At 38.9% G+C, this 19,590-nt stretch overlaps 1 protein-coding gene and 1 gene segment (V, D, J or C); both read right to left on the minus strand.

Moving 5' to 3' along the window:
- Window positions 1–5,162: 5,162 nt before the first annotated feature.
- Window positions 5,163–19,590, minus strand: part of LOC138602616 (uncharacterized) — a 49,246-nt gene continuing 34,818 nt past the window's right edge. The window contains exons 3-18 of one of the 5 annotated variants that reach the window (XM_069674106.1): window positions 18,349–18,403; window positions 17,227–17,523; window positions 11,893–12,210; window positions 11,331–11,621; window positions 10,925–11,236; window positions 10,526–10,810; window positions 9,578–9,868; window positions 9,172–9,483; window positions 8,773–9,057; window positions 7,825–8,115; window positions 7,419–7,730; window positions 7,020–7,304; window positions 6,559–6,885; window positions 6,033–6,350; window positions 5,554–5,702; window positions 5,163–5,353 (exon numbers count right to left, since the gene is read on the minus strand). In XM_069674106.1, coding sequence (XP_069530207.1) covers window positions 5,345–5,353; window positions 5,554–5,702; window positions 6,033–6,350; window positions 6,559–6,885; window positions 7,020–7,304; window positions 7,419–7,730; window positions 7,825–8,115; window positions 8,773–9,057; window positions 9,172–9,483; window positions 9,578–9,868; window positions 10,526–10,810; window positions 10,925–11,236; window positions 11,331–11,621; window positions 11,893–12,210; window positions 17,227–17,523; window positions 18,349–18,403 — 4,137 coding nt within the window. In that variant the 3' untranslated portion in view covers window positions 5,163–5,344. Of the gene's footprint in view, window positions 5,354–5,553; window positions 5,703–6,032; window positions 6,351–6,558; window positions 6,886–7,019; window positions 7,305–7,418; window positions 7,731–7,824; window positions 8,116–8,772; window positions 9,058–9,171; window positions 9,484–9,577; window positions 9,869–10,525; window positions 10,811–10,924; window positions 11,237–11,330; window positions 11,622–11,892; window positions 12,211–17,226; window positions 17,524–18,348; window positions 18,404–19,062; window positions 19,109–19,255; window positions 19,302–19,440; window positions 19,560–19,590 lie in introns of those variants that run through there. The other 4 variants (XM_069674108.1, XM_069674109.1, XM_069674110.1 and 1 more) reach the window with 4 other exon arrangements.
- LOC138602619 (Ig mu chain C region membrane-bound form-like) lies at window positions 14,842–15,908 on the minus strand. The segment is given in 2 exon segments: window positions 14,842–15,364; window positions 15,506–15,908. Coding segments are annotated over 2 exon segments (789 nt in total).

The raw sequence follows: 19,590 nt of genomic DNA on the forward strand, positions 1-19,590 counted from the left end.
CTCACCTGCCGGATGTTAGCAAAGCTGCTGTAAGACAACAGAAAAAGTAAAATATTTAGCGGTTAGCAGGCTTCATAGTGCCAGGCACTTTAGCCGTTTGCTGAAGACGTGGAGCGTGGTCGTCGAGGAGTTAGCCACTTCCGTCGCCGTTTTCTTCGCACACATATGAGAAGTGGTGAGTTTCTGTCGATTGAACGTTCATGTTACTTTTCTCCGTTGTTTTGTCTGTGTCCACTTGGTGGGTGACTTACAGGCTACTGCTAGATAAGGCCTAAAACAAAGGCTAACACTGTTGACACTGTGCTAATTTTTGTAAAACATGAAACGATAATTTTTGACAGATATTATGAATGGGGAGGTTTTTAAAATAAAAATGTCGATATGAAAATTAGAAAGCACTTAAAACTAACGTGAACATACGTGTCCAGTTGTCCAGTACAGTAATATGTTATTGACTGGAATCATAGGGTCACAGATGTAAATTAGCCTTCTAGCTAACTCGCATATTTTCAGAAATGTTATTAATATGCACTGTACCTGTCAAATGAATACATAATACAAAATACATTACAGGGAAGCTGTTGCATGTAAAATAACTGACTTTGCTATGAAATATTAAATGTACAATAAATGACGTTATGGCCCAAGGTTTTTTGGCAAACTGGTGAAGAGCAGAGCAGCCTTGATCTACCAATTCATAATGTGATCCAGGATGAATTCATGAATCTCTTGATGAATTATTTTTTGTGCAATCATCTCCCAAAACAGGAGTCGTACACAGACCGTCTGGGTTGAAACAAGGGAGCTCTGACTAGTAGAACATTTAGCACAACAGGGAGATTATTTGTAAATTACGACATGAGCAGCTCCAGACATTTCAACAACAAAATGATTAGAAAGGTTAATCTATCCAGAGTTTCCTCTTCAGATTTGATTGATATTCTGCAGATTCCTCCATCAGTTTGTGTTACTTACTCTGGTTGTTTGTGTTCATCAGAGCTCAACATAGTGCAGTGGGGAAGGACACCAACCAGCAACATGGAGAAATAGGATCCCACCCTGACTCAGACAACCGGAGGTAGGCTACATGACTAATGTGTGCGGTAGGGCTACCCCAACTTAAGATTTTCCTTTAAAAAAAAAAAAAAAAGTCATTAAGTTGACTAGTTTTCACACGTTTATGATACTATTCATTTAACTATGCATGGACTGATCTTTAAGTAACACAATCCCTTTTTACATTGCAATACCACCTCAACGCCGTAACGAAGCTCCGCTGCTATGCCGCCTTTGACATTCAACATACGCAAGGCCGGCGTAAAGCCGCCCCAGGGTGTGTTTCTACACAGCGTTTTGCGGAAGCAAAATGTGTAGGAGGTGTAAACAAACAGTGCATACTTTACATACTCACAGCCTGCACTGTTCCCCCCTGCCAGCTCCATCTCTGTTGCCCCCGATGCTGGCTGAGAGGCAGAACGACTTCCCCCCCGCCATTTCGCCGACGAAATGTTACAGAGGTATTGTAATCCTGCCTTGAACTGGCTGTTAATGCTGCGGTACTTCACAAAGTTATACAAAACTAGAATAATGAGTCTTTAAAATACTGAAAACATTTTACAAGCACACGACGGTGATGACAAAAGTCAGTGTTAAAAAAAAAGGCAAGAGACTGAACATTTATTTTAACTTCATACAACTGCTTTAGATTAATCAATTCGCTTTTTGTTGGCTTGTAGCATCTTACTAGAGAACTTACTGAAGCTAACACAGTATACAGCTCTTTTCTTTCTGTTGACTGCTGCAACAGAACACCCACCCAAAACACTTAACGGTGTCCTCTGCGATTGACACACAGGTGAGATTCACTAAACATAACAAACCTGCCAGTCTATGCCACAAACTTATCCTACCTACAGGCCACCTTCCCTAAAGGCTAGCAACCCTACAGGTAGGTCTAACAAACGCTCGGACAACAGATGCTGCAGCTTCTTGATGCTGCTTAAGGTATTTCTTTCTGAGGCTTACCAACAAATGGAAACTTGATCCAGTCTGAGGAGCTTGTTTTGTTTCTATGTTTGAAAAAGCAAACATACTCCAAAAACGTACAAAAAACGTCATTTCCCACCGTGAATTTCTACCACTGTTCTTCTGCAACAAAGCTGACCTTTAAGGGCACAAAGGTAAGGCCAGGTGGGTCAAGCTAGCTGGCTTGATAAAAGCCAGCTAGTGAGATTGCTTTTGGTGTCTATGTTAAAAACATAGAAATGCTTAAAAGGATCCTGGATTCATAGATTTTATTTCAACAACCAAGATTACAGGCTTGATATATGTATAAAGAGTCATGTGACCAATGATCAGTGCTGTGTTTACTGCATTCTCCATCTCTGAGAGCATGTGCACGGTTCTACATGTAATGTTTAGGGTCTGAGTAAAACTGTTTAAATAGAGTGTAATGAGTCTATAATAGTCAACAATGCTATCTGCCTGCAGGCCAAAATGCATGGTAGCTAGTTGACAAATACTCTAATGCCAACATAAGCAGTAATGTGTCGGTGTGATTTATTTTTTTAGTAAACCTGAATGACATTCATCAGTTCTGTCTCGTAAATGTCTCTTCACTTGTTTGTGTTTGTTTGGGACATCTGGTCGCAGAGCCACTCATGTTCATGATGCTGTACTGTCCAGGGGATGTGCTGTGTTAAAAAGCTGAATCCAAATGTCTGGACCCCTTTCTTGCAGACTCGCAGACTTTGTGGACACATTCTGAAATGCTCTCCAAATCCACATTTCATCCATTCCACGAAGGCCTCAGAGCAAACTTTCTGCAGACTTCACATAAGATGCCTTTCATGTGTCTACTCCCATGAGTTGGGGTATCCCCGCAGCCAACAAGTGTAGTTCCTTTTGTCTGAAAAACTGAAGGGAACTTTGCTCGATCCACCCTGGAAGGACTGCAGGAGTGAGTAACAACAAAGGTCACTCCAGGAAGAACATGCATCCATGGTTTGGTGGCAGTAATAAACTTAACACTCTGGCTGCTTTTTTCCACCGAAGAACGAGAAGATGAACAAAACAAGCAAGGTCAGTTTCTCAAACAATATTTACTGCAGTGCCAACATGTTATCGGTATAAACATATTGTCAATATACATGTATATGTCGTACTTTTTAAAAGCTCATGTTACCCACAGATTTAAGATATGCATTGACTGATTTGCTATGCCTCTGTTGATGTTGAAACATTTTAATCACTTTATATTGTTATAACGTCGGAGAGGAGACAGAGCTCATCCTTAAGTTAAGATGTAGCGAAGACTCTTTTTATTGCAGCTCAATGGGACACTGATGAAACAGTTATCATCAGTTTTATAGTAACACCTGTGCATTTGCAGCTACGACGAGTGAAGTGTCTTTTTGCAGTTGGCACAATTTTTGTCAGTACAATATTTTTATGGTTGTCGACCTGAAGTAGCATCAGGTAGAAATGTACTTTTTGCACTCTTAGAGACGTGCAGAATTACATTTCAGTTTAATTTTCTCTTTTTCAATCAAGATAATAAAAGAACAAGTGTAACATGCAAGTGTGTACCCCATAACAGACGTGTTGAGACACCATAACATTTCCGAAAATGAAAAGAATTGAAATGTCAGCGTTTGTTTTGTATATTTGAGTTTAAATGTGTGATTCCTTTCTTCTTAAACCCTAAGTATAGATGATGTGGTAGACCTTGTTAGAATCGCGTACTGTTCTGTTAAATTTCAAATAAGATCTGTGTCTGAAGGTGGGCTCAGGTCTAATATGGGTCGACGTTGAACCACTTAAGTTAATCTAACGGTGTTTGAACACTGTCTCTTATATGTTAATATATAGGCAATTGGAAGATGGAAATGTATTTTTTGACAGAATTCCCCAGTAGGAAGGACAAAGGCTGAGATGGAATGACCACAGATTTACTTTGGTATGGTTGTTCCCCTTTACTTAAGTTGGTCATTTACTTGAAAAGGTATTTCAGAAGGTCTGCATCCCCTGCTGAATTTATTGCTTGTTTTTAGTAAAAATATGGAGAAGGACTACAGAAAAAATATATATACTATAATGATCACTAGAAGGACGACATTTATTCATGATCTTTTCCCCTTCCAATATTTTACATTGATACTCTTGAAACTGACTCTGAACAAAAAGCTAAGATAGGACGATATTAATCTTGCTTTGGTAAATCTTGATTTCCATGTGAAGCTGACTGTATGCACTGTTCAGAACGGCACTATTTCATATTTAGTTCAACACATTGAACTGGGAGCTGCTCAGGACAACCACAGGGCTCTACTGTTGGTCAGTGGGCAGTTTGTGGTTGAGTACCTTGCTCAGTGGTGCCTCATCAGTAGTTGTAGAGAGAGTATTTCTCCTATATGTGTGAGGATGTTCGGTTGTTACTTGTCCCTGGTTTGTATTGACAAAGGGGTCAAGTAAGGACCCAGAGGGAGGGGGCTTGGCATAAGAGGATGAGAGGGTATGGGGCCGTTAGACAGGGAGGCGCTCTTAGACAGCCTGCTGGGCATGGGGTCCTGCTTCCCATTGCTGGTCCCTTGGCACTTCGACTGGCAGCAGCATGGAGTGACTCCATCCCAGCAACAGCGTCATAGATTTGGGCTGGAGCAGCCAAGGGGTCCCCAGCCAATCAGTGCACACACAGTGCCAGATCACTCCAGAGGTAGCCAATAGTAAGCCTGGATGTGCCTAGTGTCATCCCTCACAGATGTGAATTCCTTTAAACCCACAAGGTACACAAATGCAGACACAAACACGCAGCTCTAACTCAAAGACACACATTGACAGTAACTCTGCATGTGTATGTATGGAGGAACAGGAAAGGTTAGAAAAACAGTCTCTGTTCTTCAAGTGAATGTACCTCTGTGTCTTAGCATTTAGCAAGTCCAGTTCAGAATCATCAAATGTCTACCCAACTGGTGTTTCACAGAGGATGCAGCTCAACATTGCTGTACGTGGAGCTTTGTCTCACTCTTGTGGACAATCTAAGTAACACAGGGGTGTTGGTATTGTGAGAACAATGTACTGCAGTATAAGCCTATCCTTGAAGAAAGTTATGACCTTTTTTTATTGCAAGAAATTGACCAAGTACCGACAATCTTTTTGTCCCATATTTGAGTCTTTATTTTTCTTAATGCAAGAATGAGTCCAGTAATAGAAGATTTGTTCACAACATTCATATTATTATCTTAAACAATTCAATGCTTCATTTATCTTTTTTTTTTTTCCACTGTGAAAGTAATAAAGCCAGATAGCATCAAAAATCCCCAGAAGATCTGTCCGGTGATTGTTGTCATTTAGTCTAAAAGGAAGAAACAGGGAATGTGTCACGACCTGGGAACAATTTGTTACAATACAAAACAAGATTTCAATTTAAACTCCCTAAACATTAAAGTTGTAGAGGGTAAATACTAAGCATAGCAGAGACATCTAAACAATAAAAATAATATAAAATACTTCACAGATTAAATTACCACAACTACTAAAACTACTGCATCTTACCTTAGTCATGGTAGCCAAGACACCATAGATGATGGAGATGATGGAAAAAAGGAGGAACATCAAAGCCATGTACCAGCTGTCCACATCTATGTCTTGGCTTATATCAGCATGAGTGATGTCATCTAAGAAATGACAGCTCTCCAAGGCGTCTGTAAAACAATTGAATTGTCATTAATTATATTCACTGTTAAAAAAATTGACTGAAAACAGATGAAAAAACAGAAAGTAATGCCTCAGCCAACAAGCAGGCCAATTTTGTCAACAAATGGGCTTTTTTATCAATTAAAAGAAAACGCATTCATTCACATTCATTGGGATTAGAATTGCTGAACTGCATTGTGACATTGAGCTATAGCTGGAAAGACGTGAGATTCCAGGAAGGCCCTGATACAAATTGCTTGGCTCAGAACATTTTTACTTTAGTGTGATAAATAAAACCAGTGAACTGCAATTGTACTTTATGTATATACACAACTCACCAAACACATCCTTTATAGTGCGTATAAGAGGGGTTTCAGATGACTCATGTCTGACAACACAAGAGTACATAGACTCCTCGTGCCCAGTTTTGGTTATATTTAGTCTGCTGCTCATTGAATAAGTGCTGCTCCCTCTGTACTTCCATGCAGGACTGTTGGTGTAGACAGCTGAAGCGAGTCTCTGGCCATTCTTTTTCCAGTACACTATGATGTTAGGCGGGAAAAATTCAGAAACCAGGCAAGTAAGTGTGAGGACGCCAGATGTAAAAGACTCAGATGCACTTGGTTGAATTATCTTCACTATTGGTGGATTCACGTCTAGAGAAAAAACAAACAAAAGATAAAAGTAAATAAGGGTTCATCTAGTGACGATTTCAATCTTATCATTGAGGCTCAAACTGTTTTTTTTTTGTTTGTTGTGGAGATCATGTTTTTTAATGCAAGGCCTGCTATTTTACATTTAGTCAAACCTTGTGAAAATTCATAAACAAGTATAAGCAATCAGATCTTTTTTATAGAGCTGTACCTCTGCTTTTGCTTATATGGTCCTCGTTACCCTGGTTGGAACACTGGTGCTTTCCCTCACATGACACTTGTTTATATGCTTGCCAGTCCTCCGCTGATACATTAAGGAAGCTCCGCAAAGTTTCTGTCCCATTGCTATGACTCACTGGTGGCTCTGTATGGACATTGTGAGTATATATATTCCCATCTACTTTCCAGGTGATGGAGAAATCCTTAAGAGGAGGGCCAACCAAAAGACAGGTGACAGTCACTTGTCCCTTGCTCTGAATCTCCAGTAGTGGTGGTCCCTGAACATAGACGCCAACTGACTGAGATGATGTTCGAGTCACTAAAACAGGGCATGACATTGAAGGGGGAAAAAATACAACACTTGAAAAACAAAGTCTTAAATGTCAAATGAATTTTTATGAAATGTGTGAATATAAATCATTGTGATGATTATGGATGATATGCTCCATTTACCTGAGCAGAGGCTGATCTCCTTCCTGACAGGTTTCCTCTGAGACATGTCAGACACTTCACAAGTGAAGCTCTTCCCTGTTTTCCACTCTGTTTGAGGAATATCAAGTTGACTGGTTACTGCCACCCGTCCATCTGCAGCCATGCTGATGTCATAGGTCGTCTTAGGTTTTTGCTGAGACTCAGAAAACCATTTAATTTGTGGGCCAAAGCCCCATCCAGAGCATAAGAGTCTCTGTGGTCCTGACTCTTCACTGGGGACCAGAAGAAGCTCCACTGATGGGTCTACTGAATGAGACATCAAGCAATGCATCAGAGAATCATTGTATATCATGTTATCTGAGTTTGGAACATAAAATCATTCAGTTTTTAATGGAAAGAAAGAAGAGTAACTCCTCTCACCAAAAAATCTGCCAGTGGAGTTTGATTGGAAGTAATCAGAGAAGCCTTGATTCACTTTGCAGGTGAAACTTGTGTCTGTTTTCCAGTATTTTGGAGGCACAGAGAAGCGTCTACTGATTGAATGGGGTCCCTGGGCTTCAGGTAGATCCACAAACTGTTTGTCAGAGATGTCAACATTGTCAGCCTGGAAGGTGACATAGAGGTCACTGGAGGAGAGTTGTGTGATGTCACACTCCAGCACAGCATTGTCCCCCTTCAGCAAATCTGGGAGAGATCTCCTGATCACAACCGATGGAGCTGTAACTGCAGGCCCTGGATGATGCACAAAGAAAACACAGCAAATGTCACACTCATTCTTTGCTAAGAGCAGAAAACAACAATGGATTTTGATGTGTAGTCGTCTTACCCCCAACAAACACAGTCCTCTCAGCGGAGAAGAGGCACTTATGTTCAGCTTTACATGTTAAAGATTTGAGTTGTTTCCATTGACTTAAAGAAACCAACAGATCACTGGTAATATGAGTCGTGTTTGTAGTCTCCTTGCTACTCGGTGTTACTCTCCCGTCCATCAGCCAGGTCACTTTTGCTTGAAAAACAGTTTGGACTAAGCACATTGCTTTCACCTTAGATGCTGCCGTCATTACTGTCTTGAAGCTGGGAGTCTCCACATGAATAGCAGGAGGGGCACTTGAAGAAGCTGAGAGAGAACAAGAAAAACATGAATCAAGACCAGATCCTGAATAAACCACAGATGACTCAAACTTATTTTCTTCACCACTACAAAAATATTTTAATATTAGTTTTAACCAGAGAGTTTATTATTTACCAAACATTATGTAATCAAATAAGATGTATTGTGGTCACTTTTGATTAAGAAACCAAATGAAAAAAGTCATTCAGCTTCTTTATGGAGCGTTTCAGCCTTTTTCTAATTTTTGTTATGGTAGTCTAAACAGCCTGCACATTAGGTAAGTTGTTGAGTCGCAGAATCTCTAACCAAACCTGATGTATGTAAACTGTCCAGCACTAATGGCTGACAGGCAATGTGAGTGGTTAGGGGAACAGTAGAGCGTCAAACAAAACAATCTGATCATTTGGATTCTCATGAAGAGTTAGACAAAGACATGTGTATGTGAGATCAACATCAACCAGCTTGCCAGAAGCACAGTTCTCTATTGTTTGCTATCATGTTAGCCTGTCAAAGCTGCTAGCAGATAGAAAGTGGTGATTGTGCATCTAGAAGTGTCTTTGCATAGTTCTTTTCCCTTATTTAACATAACTTGACTAATGTGCTGGTTGGATTATCATCCTGTAACATTTGGATGGATTTGTTACTCCTCCTGTTTAATTTTACCTGAGCAGAGGCTGATCTCCTTCCTGACAGGTTTCCTCTGAGACGTGTCAGACACTTCACAAGTGAAGCTCTTCCCTGTTTTCCACTCTGTTTGAGGAATATCAAGTTGACTGGTTACTGCCACCCGTCCATCTGCAGCCATGCTGATGTCATAGGTCGTCTTAGGTTTTTGCTGAGACTCAGAAAACCATTTAATTTGTGGGCCAAAGCCCCATCCAGAGCATAAGAGTCTCTGTGGTCCTGACTCTTCACTGGGGACCAGAAGAAGCTCCACTGATGGGTCCACTGAATGAGACATCAAGCAATGCATCAGAGAATCATTGTATATCATGTTATCTGAGTTTGGAACATAAAATCATTCAGTTTTTAATGGAAAGAAAGAAGAGTAACTCCTCTCACCAAAAAATCTGCCAGTGGAGTTTGATTGGAAGTAATCAGAGAAGCCTTGATTCACTTTGCAGGTGAAACTTGTGTCTGTTTTCCAGTATTTTGGAGGCACAGAGAAGCGTCTACTGATTGAATGGGGTCCCTGGGCTTCAGGTAGATCCACAAACTGTTTGTCAGAGATGTCAACATTGTCAGCCTGAAAGGTGACATAGAGGTCACTGGAGGAGAGTTGTGTGATGTCACACTCCAGCACAGCATTGTCCCCCTTCAGCAAATCTGGGAGAGATCTCCTGATCACAACCGATGGAGCTGTAACTGCAGGCCCTGGATGATGCACAAAGAAAACACAGCAAATGTCACACTCATTCTTTGCTAAGAGCAGAAAACAACAATGGATTTTGATGTGTAGTCGTCTTACCCCCAACAAGCACAGTCCTCTCAGCGGAGAAGAGGCACTTATGTTCAGCTTTACATGTTAAAGATTTGAGTTGTTTCCATTGACTTAAAGAAACCAACAGATCACTGGTAATATGAGTCGTGTTTGTAGTCTCCTTGCTACTCGGTGTTACTCTCCCGTCCATCAGCCAGGTCACTTTTGCTTGAAAAACAGTTTGGACTAAGCACATTGCTTTCACCTTAGATGCTGCCGTCATTACTGTCTTGAAGCTGGGAGTCTCCACATGAATAGCAGGAGGGGCACTTGAAGAAGCTGAGAGAGAACAAGAAAAACATGAATCAAGACCAGATCCTGAATAAACCACAGATGACTCAAACTTATTTTCTTCACCACTACAAAAATATTTTAATATTAGTTTTAACCAGAGAGTTTATTATTTACCAAACATTATGTAATCAAATAAGATGTATTGTGGTCACTTTTGATTAAGAAACCAAATGAAAAAAGTCATTCAGCTTCTTTATGGAGCGTTTCAGCCTTTTTCTAATTTTTGTTATGGTTGTCTAAACAGCCTGCACATTAGGTAAGTTGTTGAGTCGCAGAATCTCTAACCAAACCTGATGTATGTAAACTGTCCAGCACTAATGGCTGACAGGCAATGTGAGTGGTTAGGGGAACAGTAGAGCGTCAAACAAAACAATCTGATCATTTGGATTCTCATGAAGAGTTAGACAAAGACATGTGTATGTGAGATCAACATCAACCAGCTTGCCAGAAGCACAGTTCTCTATTGTTTGCTATCATGTTAGCCTGTCAAAGCTGCTAGCAGATAGAAAGTGGTGATTGTGCATCTAGAAGTGTCTTTGCATAGTTCTTTTCCCTTATTTAACATAACTTGACTAATGTGCTGGTTGGATTATCATCCTGTAACATTTGGATGGATTTGTTACTCCTCCTGTTTAATTTTACCTGAGCAGAGGCTGATCTCCTTCCTGACAGGTTTCCTCTGAGACGTGTCAGACACTTCACAAGTGAAGCTCTTCCCTGTTTTCCACTCTGTTTGAGGAATATCAAGTTGACTGGTTACTGCCACCCGTCCATCTGCAGCCATGCTGATGTCATAGGTCGTCTTAGGTTTTTGCTGAGACTCAGAAAACCATTTAATTTGTGGGCCAAAGCCCCATCCAGAGCATAAGAGTCTCTGTGGTCCTGACTCTTCACTGGGGACCAGAAGAAGCTCCACTGATGGGTCCACTGAATGAGACATCAAGCAATGCATCAGAGAATCATTGTATATCATGTTATCTGAGTTTGGAACATAAAATCATTCAGTTTTTAATGGAAAGAAAGAAGAGTAACTCCTCTCACCAAAAAATCTGCCAGTGGAGTTTGATTGGAAGTAATCAGAGAAGCCTTGATTCACTTTGCAGGTGAAACTTGTGTCTGTTTTCCAGTATTTTGGAGGCACAGAGAAGCGTCTACTGATTGAATGGGGTCCCTGGGCTTCAGGTAGATCCACAAACTGTTTGTCAGAGATGTCAACATTGTCAGCCTGGAAGGTGACATAGAGGTCACTGGAGGAGAGTTGTGTGATGTCACACTCCAGCACAGCATTGTCCCCCTTCAGCAAATCTGGGAGAGATCTCCTGATCACAACCGATGGAGCTGTAACTGCAGGCCCTGGATGATGCACAAAGAAAACACAGCAAATGTCACACTCATTCTTTGCTAAGAGCAGAAAACAACAATGGATTTTGATGTGTAGTCGTCTTACCCCCAACAAACACAGTCCTCTCAGCGGAGAAGAGGCACTTATGTTCAGCTTTACATGTTAAAGATTTGAGTTGTTTCCATTGACTTAAAGAAACCAACAGATCACTGGTAATATGAGTCGTGTTTGTAGTCTCCTTGCTACTCGGTGTTACTCTCCCGTCCATCAGCCAGGTCACTTTTGCTTGAAAAACAGTTTGGACTAAGCACATTGCTTTCACCTCAGATGCTGCCGTCATTACTGTCTTGAAGCTGGGAGTCTCCACATGAATGGCAGGAGGGGCACTTGAAGAAGCTGAGAGAGAACAAGAAAAACATGAATCAAGACCAGATCCTGAATAAACCACAGATGACTCAAACTTATTTTCTTCACCACTACAAAAATATTTTAATATTAGTTTTAACCAGAGAGTTTATTATTTACCAAACATTATGTAATCAAATAAGATGTATTGTAGAAATAAATGTTAATCTAATTAAAAATGCTCATGATAAAACATGCATTTTCTTTTAAAGACATTCATGAATTATCAGCAGTTTTCATGTTGGGAGCCACACATACTTACTTTGACAGACACTTGTTGTCTTTATGTATTCAATTTTGTTGTGAATCGACTTGCATGTAAACTTTGAGCCTGCTGCCCACTCCTTGCTATTTGGCTCAATCTCACTGCTTTGAGTAAAGGTTGTCTCTTCTCCAGCTACACTCTGCAGCTTCCTTTGGTTTTCTGCAATCTTTAGAGGTTGGTTGTCCCGTAGCCACTCCAAACTCAGTTTATCCGGAAAGAAGCCACTTAGGGTGCAGATGAGTCTGACCCCTGAGACTCCAAATTCACCCTCCCTGAAAGGTTGTAATCTGATGTTTGGAGATATAACCCGCGGTCCTGAGAGAGAGAGCGAGAGAGAGAGAGTTTTACATTTGCTTGCTTCTTTCTAACTATTAGATGTTTATTTATAAAATATGAGCTGATATCATATCAGCAGTTGTACATACCTTTTACATTATGTCGGCCTGAATTGTAAATGGTAATACCTTTGTGTCTAGGCTAGATGGCAGAGTTGTACTCTTAAAGTGTGTGTCCTAAAAGTTAGGTGGAGAGAAGGCTGGAAGTCTGTTGCACAGATGTTGCAGCATGACAGGGTTGAGTGATCAGGGCAAGCAGCAAGCGGAAGCATTGAGTAACACCCAGCTCCCAATAAAGTACCAAATTACAGAAGTGAAACAAAGTTATGAGCAACGGTGCATCACAGACACCAGGTGTGAGGTGGGGTTATGCCAGTAAGACAAACAGAGTGCACATTTAAATATCTCATGTCGTCTCATGTCAGTGTACATGCACTATAGTTTTTGCATTGCTTGTCAGGACCTGCTGAAGGTTTAAGTCTGTTAATAATAGAACCGAGAACTTCACCAACTGTAACATTTCCACATTTACATAATACATTTCTCATGGGTTGTCAAATGCAGGTGCAGTGGAGATGATAAACAGAGTAATGCAACAAATAACATGATAAAACAATTAAAAAAGATTAAAATGTCAATAACAAGAAATAAGTGTTACGTAATCAAACATTTATTGGTGAAATAGACATTTAGACAATAGATAGTATGAACAATTAAATGGAAAAGCAAAAAATGGATCAACATCAATGGTTAATGACATTTAAACATTTTTGTTCAGCAGACATAAAGCTTTTGTAATTAAAAAAAAAAGGAAAATACTTACACAATACTCTGAGTTAATGAAAAAAAGTCAGACAAAATAAGTCTTACAGAAAGTTCACCTTGTTTCATTTAACCTGTGAAGACAAAGAAAACAAATGTTTAGTGAAAATGCACCAAAGTAATCAAAGTCCTGCTTTTCCAGTTAGGCCTACATTACTGTATAATAAAATATCACAATGAGTACTTGTCTGACATCTTCATAATTATGACCTTCATAGTTTAAGTAAAACGTTCAAAGCTAAATGTTGGTTTTTGGATTTCAAAAGTATTTGAGTCATTTTTGAAGTAAGATCACCTTCAGTTTTGTGAAATTATTGTATTAACTATTGGCTCAAACTAAATATTGGACAACTGGCTTTCTGTTAAATAAAATAATTTAGCATAATCAACTGCTGTAAAAAATGTTTTCTCCCAGCATTGATCACAATAACACAAATAATAGCCCTGCAATTTGACACAAACATTGTTGGTTAAAAATACCTCTTTGAATATCCCACAGTTTAACCCAATTTAGTTTCAACACTTTAACGGTTCAGTCTGTAAAATGCTACAAAAGGTTTTTTATTGTTTCGAAGCATTACATTGCACAATAAAAGTATTTCTGTTTGTGTCATCCCCTGAACATGCATGTAACATACATATATCATTAATAGTACTTACAATATGTAGTCAAAAATACATCATGACAATTTGTAATTTTAATGTTGATTACAAATTAATAATAACCATCATGTGTTAGACGTTTTGTTCTACTACGCCTATGTCATATTTCTGAAATCTGTTGTGATTCTTTTCCTCGTGTTGTGGTGTTTTGATCACATAAATCTATTTATTCAGGTATTTTTTCTAATTGAGTTTAACCTATCTGTGCAAACATATTACCTTGAAAGCAGTGGTTCCAATGGTGAAAAGCAGAGTGATGAGGAAGAGAAGGATGAAGGTGAGGGCTGGTTTAACCATGTTATCTTTTTCTGCATCTGTGGCATCATTTGATTGCATGAAGTCTGGATATAATGCACAGGAATTGTTGAGTTAATATTTTTGTAAAATGCAAGTCCCATTAGACAAAAGATTCTATTAATGAATAAATTCTATGATTTCCAATTGTAGGGTTATAAACATTATAACCTTCAAGGTAAGACCAGATCTAATCAGTTATTCGATCAGTTAAAACAATATACAACACATTTTAAAAAGGCAGTATTGGCATGTGTCTAAACAGGAGTGTGCCATTAGGCCTAATAGCTTTGCATTTCCTTCTAAAATGTGGATTATGTTGATAAAAGTTTAACTTAGATGATCCTGAATTGCTTTTGAAAGACCCCATTTTTTGGTGTGGCTTGACTTGGCTTGTGAATCAGAATATTCATAATTTCACTAAGATACTACAGAGCTTGAGTTAGACCTCAAGCAATACTCTGTCTTGTGATGGGGGTGCAAGACCCAGAAGAGGAAACATAAGTAACAAAGACGAGTCACACACACACACACACACACACACACACGGTAAAACACACACTAACACACACACACAATACTACTGCATATCAACAAACAAACATGTATAATATATCAAACTTATTTTTGTCTAAAGTTAGTAAGTAGCTGGTTGCTCCATTTGATTGAGTACACTATAATGTTGATAGTTCAATATATTGGTATCGCCAAAAATGCTTTCAATCAAACATGCTGAAATGTAATTTGTTCTGCATTACGAGAGCACGGAGACACTCTTAATATGTAGCTCAAAATACTGGATAAGACATGAACAACATGCAACATACATCAACAGAGTTCAAAGTGTTTTTTTTTATTTTGATTTTGCATTTAAAAGACAAACACAATGTCATATCACAAACAACAAACATTAAACAACAAACAACAGAGGACACAGAGAGACAAAAAAAACATCTACTGGGCCTTGCACTTGCTTTCAGGGATGTTCATGTTGAGGTGGACCAGGTTGTTCCCTTCATTCATTCTGTACCCAATGGACCTGACAATAGTTTTGGTTGAGTTTGGTTGAGCCATAGACTCGTGGGACACTTCACAGCTATACACTACATCACTCTGTTTCCACTGATCAAAGCTGAGCGATAACTGGCCATAAGCCGAATAGGATCCTTGGTTTTCTACAGGCTCTGTGGTATGGAACGTGTATGTTGAATCTGTCTTCTCGTCATCAACAAGCCAAGACACCAAAACCTCACGAGGGTAGAAGTCTTTCACATAGCAAGTCAAGGTCACCATTTCTTGTCTAGTATGTTCTACTGGAGCCAGCATAAACACTGAAGGACGCAGAGTCTGTCCTCCTGCAAGCATGAGAGAAACATTAAACCTCCTGCCACACATACAGTGCTGAAGAAAATCTCTGCTGCATAATCAGCTGAGAAAGATCACTGGATTTGATGGCATGATTAGAAAAAATAAAGACAGCACTTCAGTTTTCTTACCAATATTCCTTTCAAAGGGTTTCTTGAGCGGTTCATGTAAATCTGGATGAATAACAACACAGCTGGGTTTTATCCCCCGGGTCCAGTCCTCAAATGTGATCTCGAGTGGTACTCTGTAAAGGCCTCCACGTCCTTTTTTGTCCTTCGATTTGGCATTAGCGATTTCATTTCCTTCCTCGTCCTCCCAACGTACCTCTTCTACTGATGGCGTATTTACCTTGACTTCACATACTATTGTTCCTTTTCCTTTTGAAAACAAGTCCTCCAGTGAAGGGTCTTTGATCACTATGTCAGCAGCTAATTCACTGCATCCGTCACCTTTGGGGTGAGGAACAAGGGAAACATTATTGGACAGGAATGGCTGCAAACCAATAAGAATATAAACCATAGAAATTCACACAAAATGTTTCAATAATTAGTATTCATTTACTTACTAGAGGGAGAGGACGTCTGTTTGTAGGACACAGTGGATCTATTGAACGTTGCACCATTTTGACCTTTCCCTTCAAACTCGCATGTATAATTAATGTTCTCAGTCCATTCACTGGTTGGTACTTTGAGAACACTGTAAACACTGTACAGTCCATTAGCTGTCTTTTTCTCTGTAGAAGAGCTATCCATCAATTTTGCGTCTTTGGCTATTGGTGCTTCATTTTTCAGCCATTTGATCTTTTGATTACTTGGTGAAAAATCACTGGCAATGCAGGTGAAGGCAACCTCCTGATCCTCATAACATGAGACAAACACTTTAACATCTGGTACCTGATAAACCACATCTGAAAAAAAAAAAGATATAAACAAATATATGTATGCGCAAGCAGGGGATGTGTGTGTGTGTGTGTGTGTGTGTATAATATATATATGCAGAAGCAGAGGTTCATGTAGTTTGATAAAACTCAAAGGATAAATACAATTGAACAGCAGAGCTCTGATGCTCGCTTCTGCATATACATTGACTGCTCAGGCAAGCAAACATGGATTTAACTTGAACGTTAATTATCACCATAAAGGTTCAATCTATCTGCATCACTATGATTATGCAGATAGATGGAAAGAAGCAGAGCACACAACAATAATTTGTTCTTCAGCAGGTGCAGAGGGCATGCAGAATATTAGTAATAGATAATATAGACTGAGTCAGCAGCTGTATGTGCACGAGAAAGTGCCAACCTTCTCATTCCACCACACTGTTTGGTTAACCGGTCAGGTCTGCTCATTATGACATTAGAAACCTTAGAAACACTCTAACCTTTTAATAGCTAAATTATTTTTTGTGCTCTCCTTTGTGTTCACGTTCCTTCATAATTGAGTATATTGTAAAACAATTACAACAGTGATGGCTCACTTTTACTTTTACTTCAAACGTCAAAATATCAGCTCAGGATAAAGGTACAATGATGGGGTTAGTCTACCTCTGATAACACCTCTAAAGAACACAGTAATAAAACCAACTAGTAGAGACACATTGCACCAATAACATTTATCAATGTATTATTATTATTGATTAGTGCACCGTAAGAAATGGATCTTATGTATTTGGTACTGTATTCTACTGTTATCTACTGGCAATACATGTACGCTTTGTGTCATCACAATCAATTTGAAAACCTTAAAATTGTTTCACAATGCTAAAATATGTTAACAGCTCTGCCATGTTAACCTGCTAAATTTCAAATCAACTACTATAAAGGCATTTATATATGACTAAACACAAGACTTACGTGGCTTGATGAATGTCCCCTGTCCTGTTCCTGCTGTATTTGTCACAACACATTGGAAGGGCTTCATGTTGTCCCAGTCCTGTCTGCTCACTTTGAGTTGACTGACTCCCGTATAAACATTGTCTTTCAGTACTGGAGGATACTGAGTGAATTCCGGCAAGTCAGACCCATTTTTGTTCCATGTGTAGGTCACTGAGGACGGTGTGAAGCCAGTGGCAAGGCAGCCAAGAGTGACCAGGTTACCAGTCCCAGAATCACATTGTATCAGAGGATACACGGTTGGCTTGGTAGGAGATGCTAACAAAGTAGAAACAAAAATGCCGTTAAAAAAGTGAAGTGAACATTTAAAATAAGATATTTTTCATCAAACATAAGTTAACAATGGAATGAAGTTGGCTTACTTCATCAAAAGCATAGCAAAGCATTGCAATCAAGGATACATTTTAATACCTTAACCTTTTCATATGTTGAATGAGAGAAGTGCGCTCCGTACATACATCTTTATCTTATCACATTTCTTTAGATGTTATTTGATGAACTAGCCTCCCTCAGTAATATCATTTGTGGTCTACTCTTTTTAAAATATAAATGTCGATAACTTTTAGTCCGTAACTTTGATGATAATCATTGTTATTTTTTCAAAGTTAAATGGAGTGTAGCTGTACATTTGACAAACATACAGTACTGAGTTTATGGCATCATATCATTTTGTTAACTTTAACTTTTGTTTAAATTAGGCAAATATGTTTGAGATTAAACAGTATTCTTACCTGATGTAACGGTTACCATTGTACCCTTTCCCCAGTAGTCAAAAGCTTCATAGTAACACAGCGCTGAAATTACTGAACCACTAGTCTGAAAAGGCTGTCTACTAACGTTGAGAACTATTCTACTCTACTCTAACTTTTAATAATGCTCGCTTTGTCATATATTTTCTTCCAATTAAATTAAATACAATTAGTATAAATCTTCACCAGTGTCTTCAGAGAATTTTTACCGGCAAACCGATTTTTTTTTTTTACCCTTATAGTAAAACACTTTCATTTTGTGACACTCCAAATCTTTAGAGGTTTTAGCAATTTAAATGTAACTTAAAAAGGGATTTAGCAGTGCAAATCTTACCTGATGACACCGTTACCATAGTGCCTTTTCCCCAGTAGTCGAAAGCACCCCAGTTGTCACAGTTCAGAAAGTCATAAGGACTTAACACGAAAACTTACTTTTTACTGTAATATCCCTTAATAATAACTTCTCATCAAACAGTTTGATTTGAACTGTTGCCAAAACCAAAGTAAGATATAAACCTGTCCATAGAACTACCAGCCAGGAGTTTTAATATTATCAGAGATTCTATGCCAGCCTACAAAATACTGTTGGCTATGATATCCTTGTTCAACACTTGTGACCACATGAAAAAAGATTAAATTGCATTAGTAATGGGATCAATGGGAGTTTCATTCACTAATCAAACATATTAAAATCACTTACCTGAAGTGACAGTGACCATAGTGCCTTTTCCCCAGTAGTCAAAAGCCCAGTTGTCACAGTTCAACAAATAATTAACCGCTGCATACAAAAACCTGGATCTCAAGCATCTACATGTTCCATAGTGTGTGATTTTGTAATAATCTACCCTATTACATAGTTACATTGGCCTCTGCAATTACCAACTTTGAAATTGGATCCACTCAGTTTAAATTGAGTCTATGGATTTTAACACCTTTAACATACAGTATTCCAGATATACATTAACTTACGGTGTCAAAACTAAATTTCCTAATTCTGCTTCAAAATCAAACAAACAAATTAAAAAGACAAAATAAGTGTTTGGCTTACCTGATGTGACTGTAACCATCGTTCCTTTTCCCCAGTAATCAAAAGCACCGTCACAGTGTGATATGTCAACACATCCAACATACAAAAACAAGCACCTCAAAGACTCCCTTCAAGCCACTGAGGTCAAAATATCTTATATTTAAATGTGTAATCACCAAATTGTCATTATCAAGACCAAAATAAATTATTTTACCTGATGTGATGGTCACCATTGTTCCTTTTCCCCAGATGTCAAAAGCATTGTCACAGTGTGATATGTGAACACATCCAACATACAAAAACAAGCACCTCAAAGACACCTTTCACGCCACTGAGGTCAAATTATGTGATATTTAATCACCAAATTTTCATTATCAAGACCAAAATGAATTATTTTACCTGATGTGACGGTCACCATGGTTCCTTTTCCCCAGTAGTCAAAACCATAGTCACAGTGTAACATGTCAACACATCCAACATACAAAAACAAGCACCTCAAAGATGCCTTTCACGCCACAGAGGTCGAAATATGTTATATTTAACTGTGTA

This window comes from Semicossyphus pulcher, unplaced genomic scaffold, assembly GCF_022749685.1.
Source record: "Semicossyphus pulcher isolate SPU_LCO1_2020_fin unplaced genomic scaffold, fSemPul1.0.p SCAF_23, whole genome shotgun sequence".
NCBI classification, from domain to species: domain Eukaryota; kingdom Metazoa; phylum Chordata; class Actinopteri; order Labriformes; family Labridae; genus Semicossyphus; species Semicossyphus pulcher.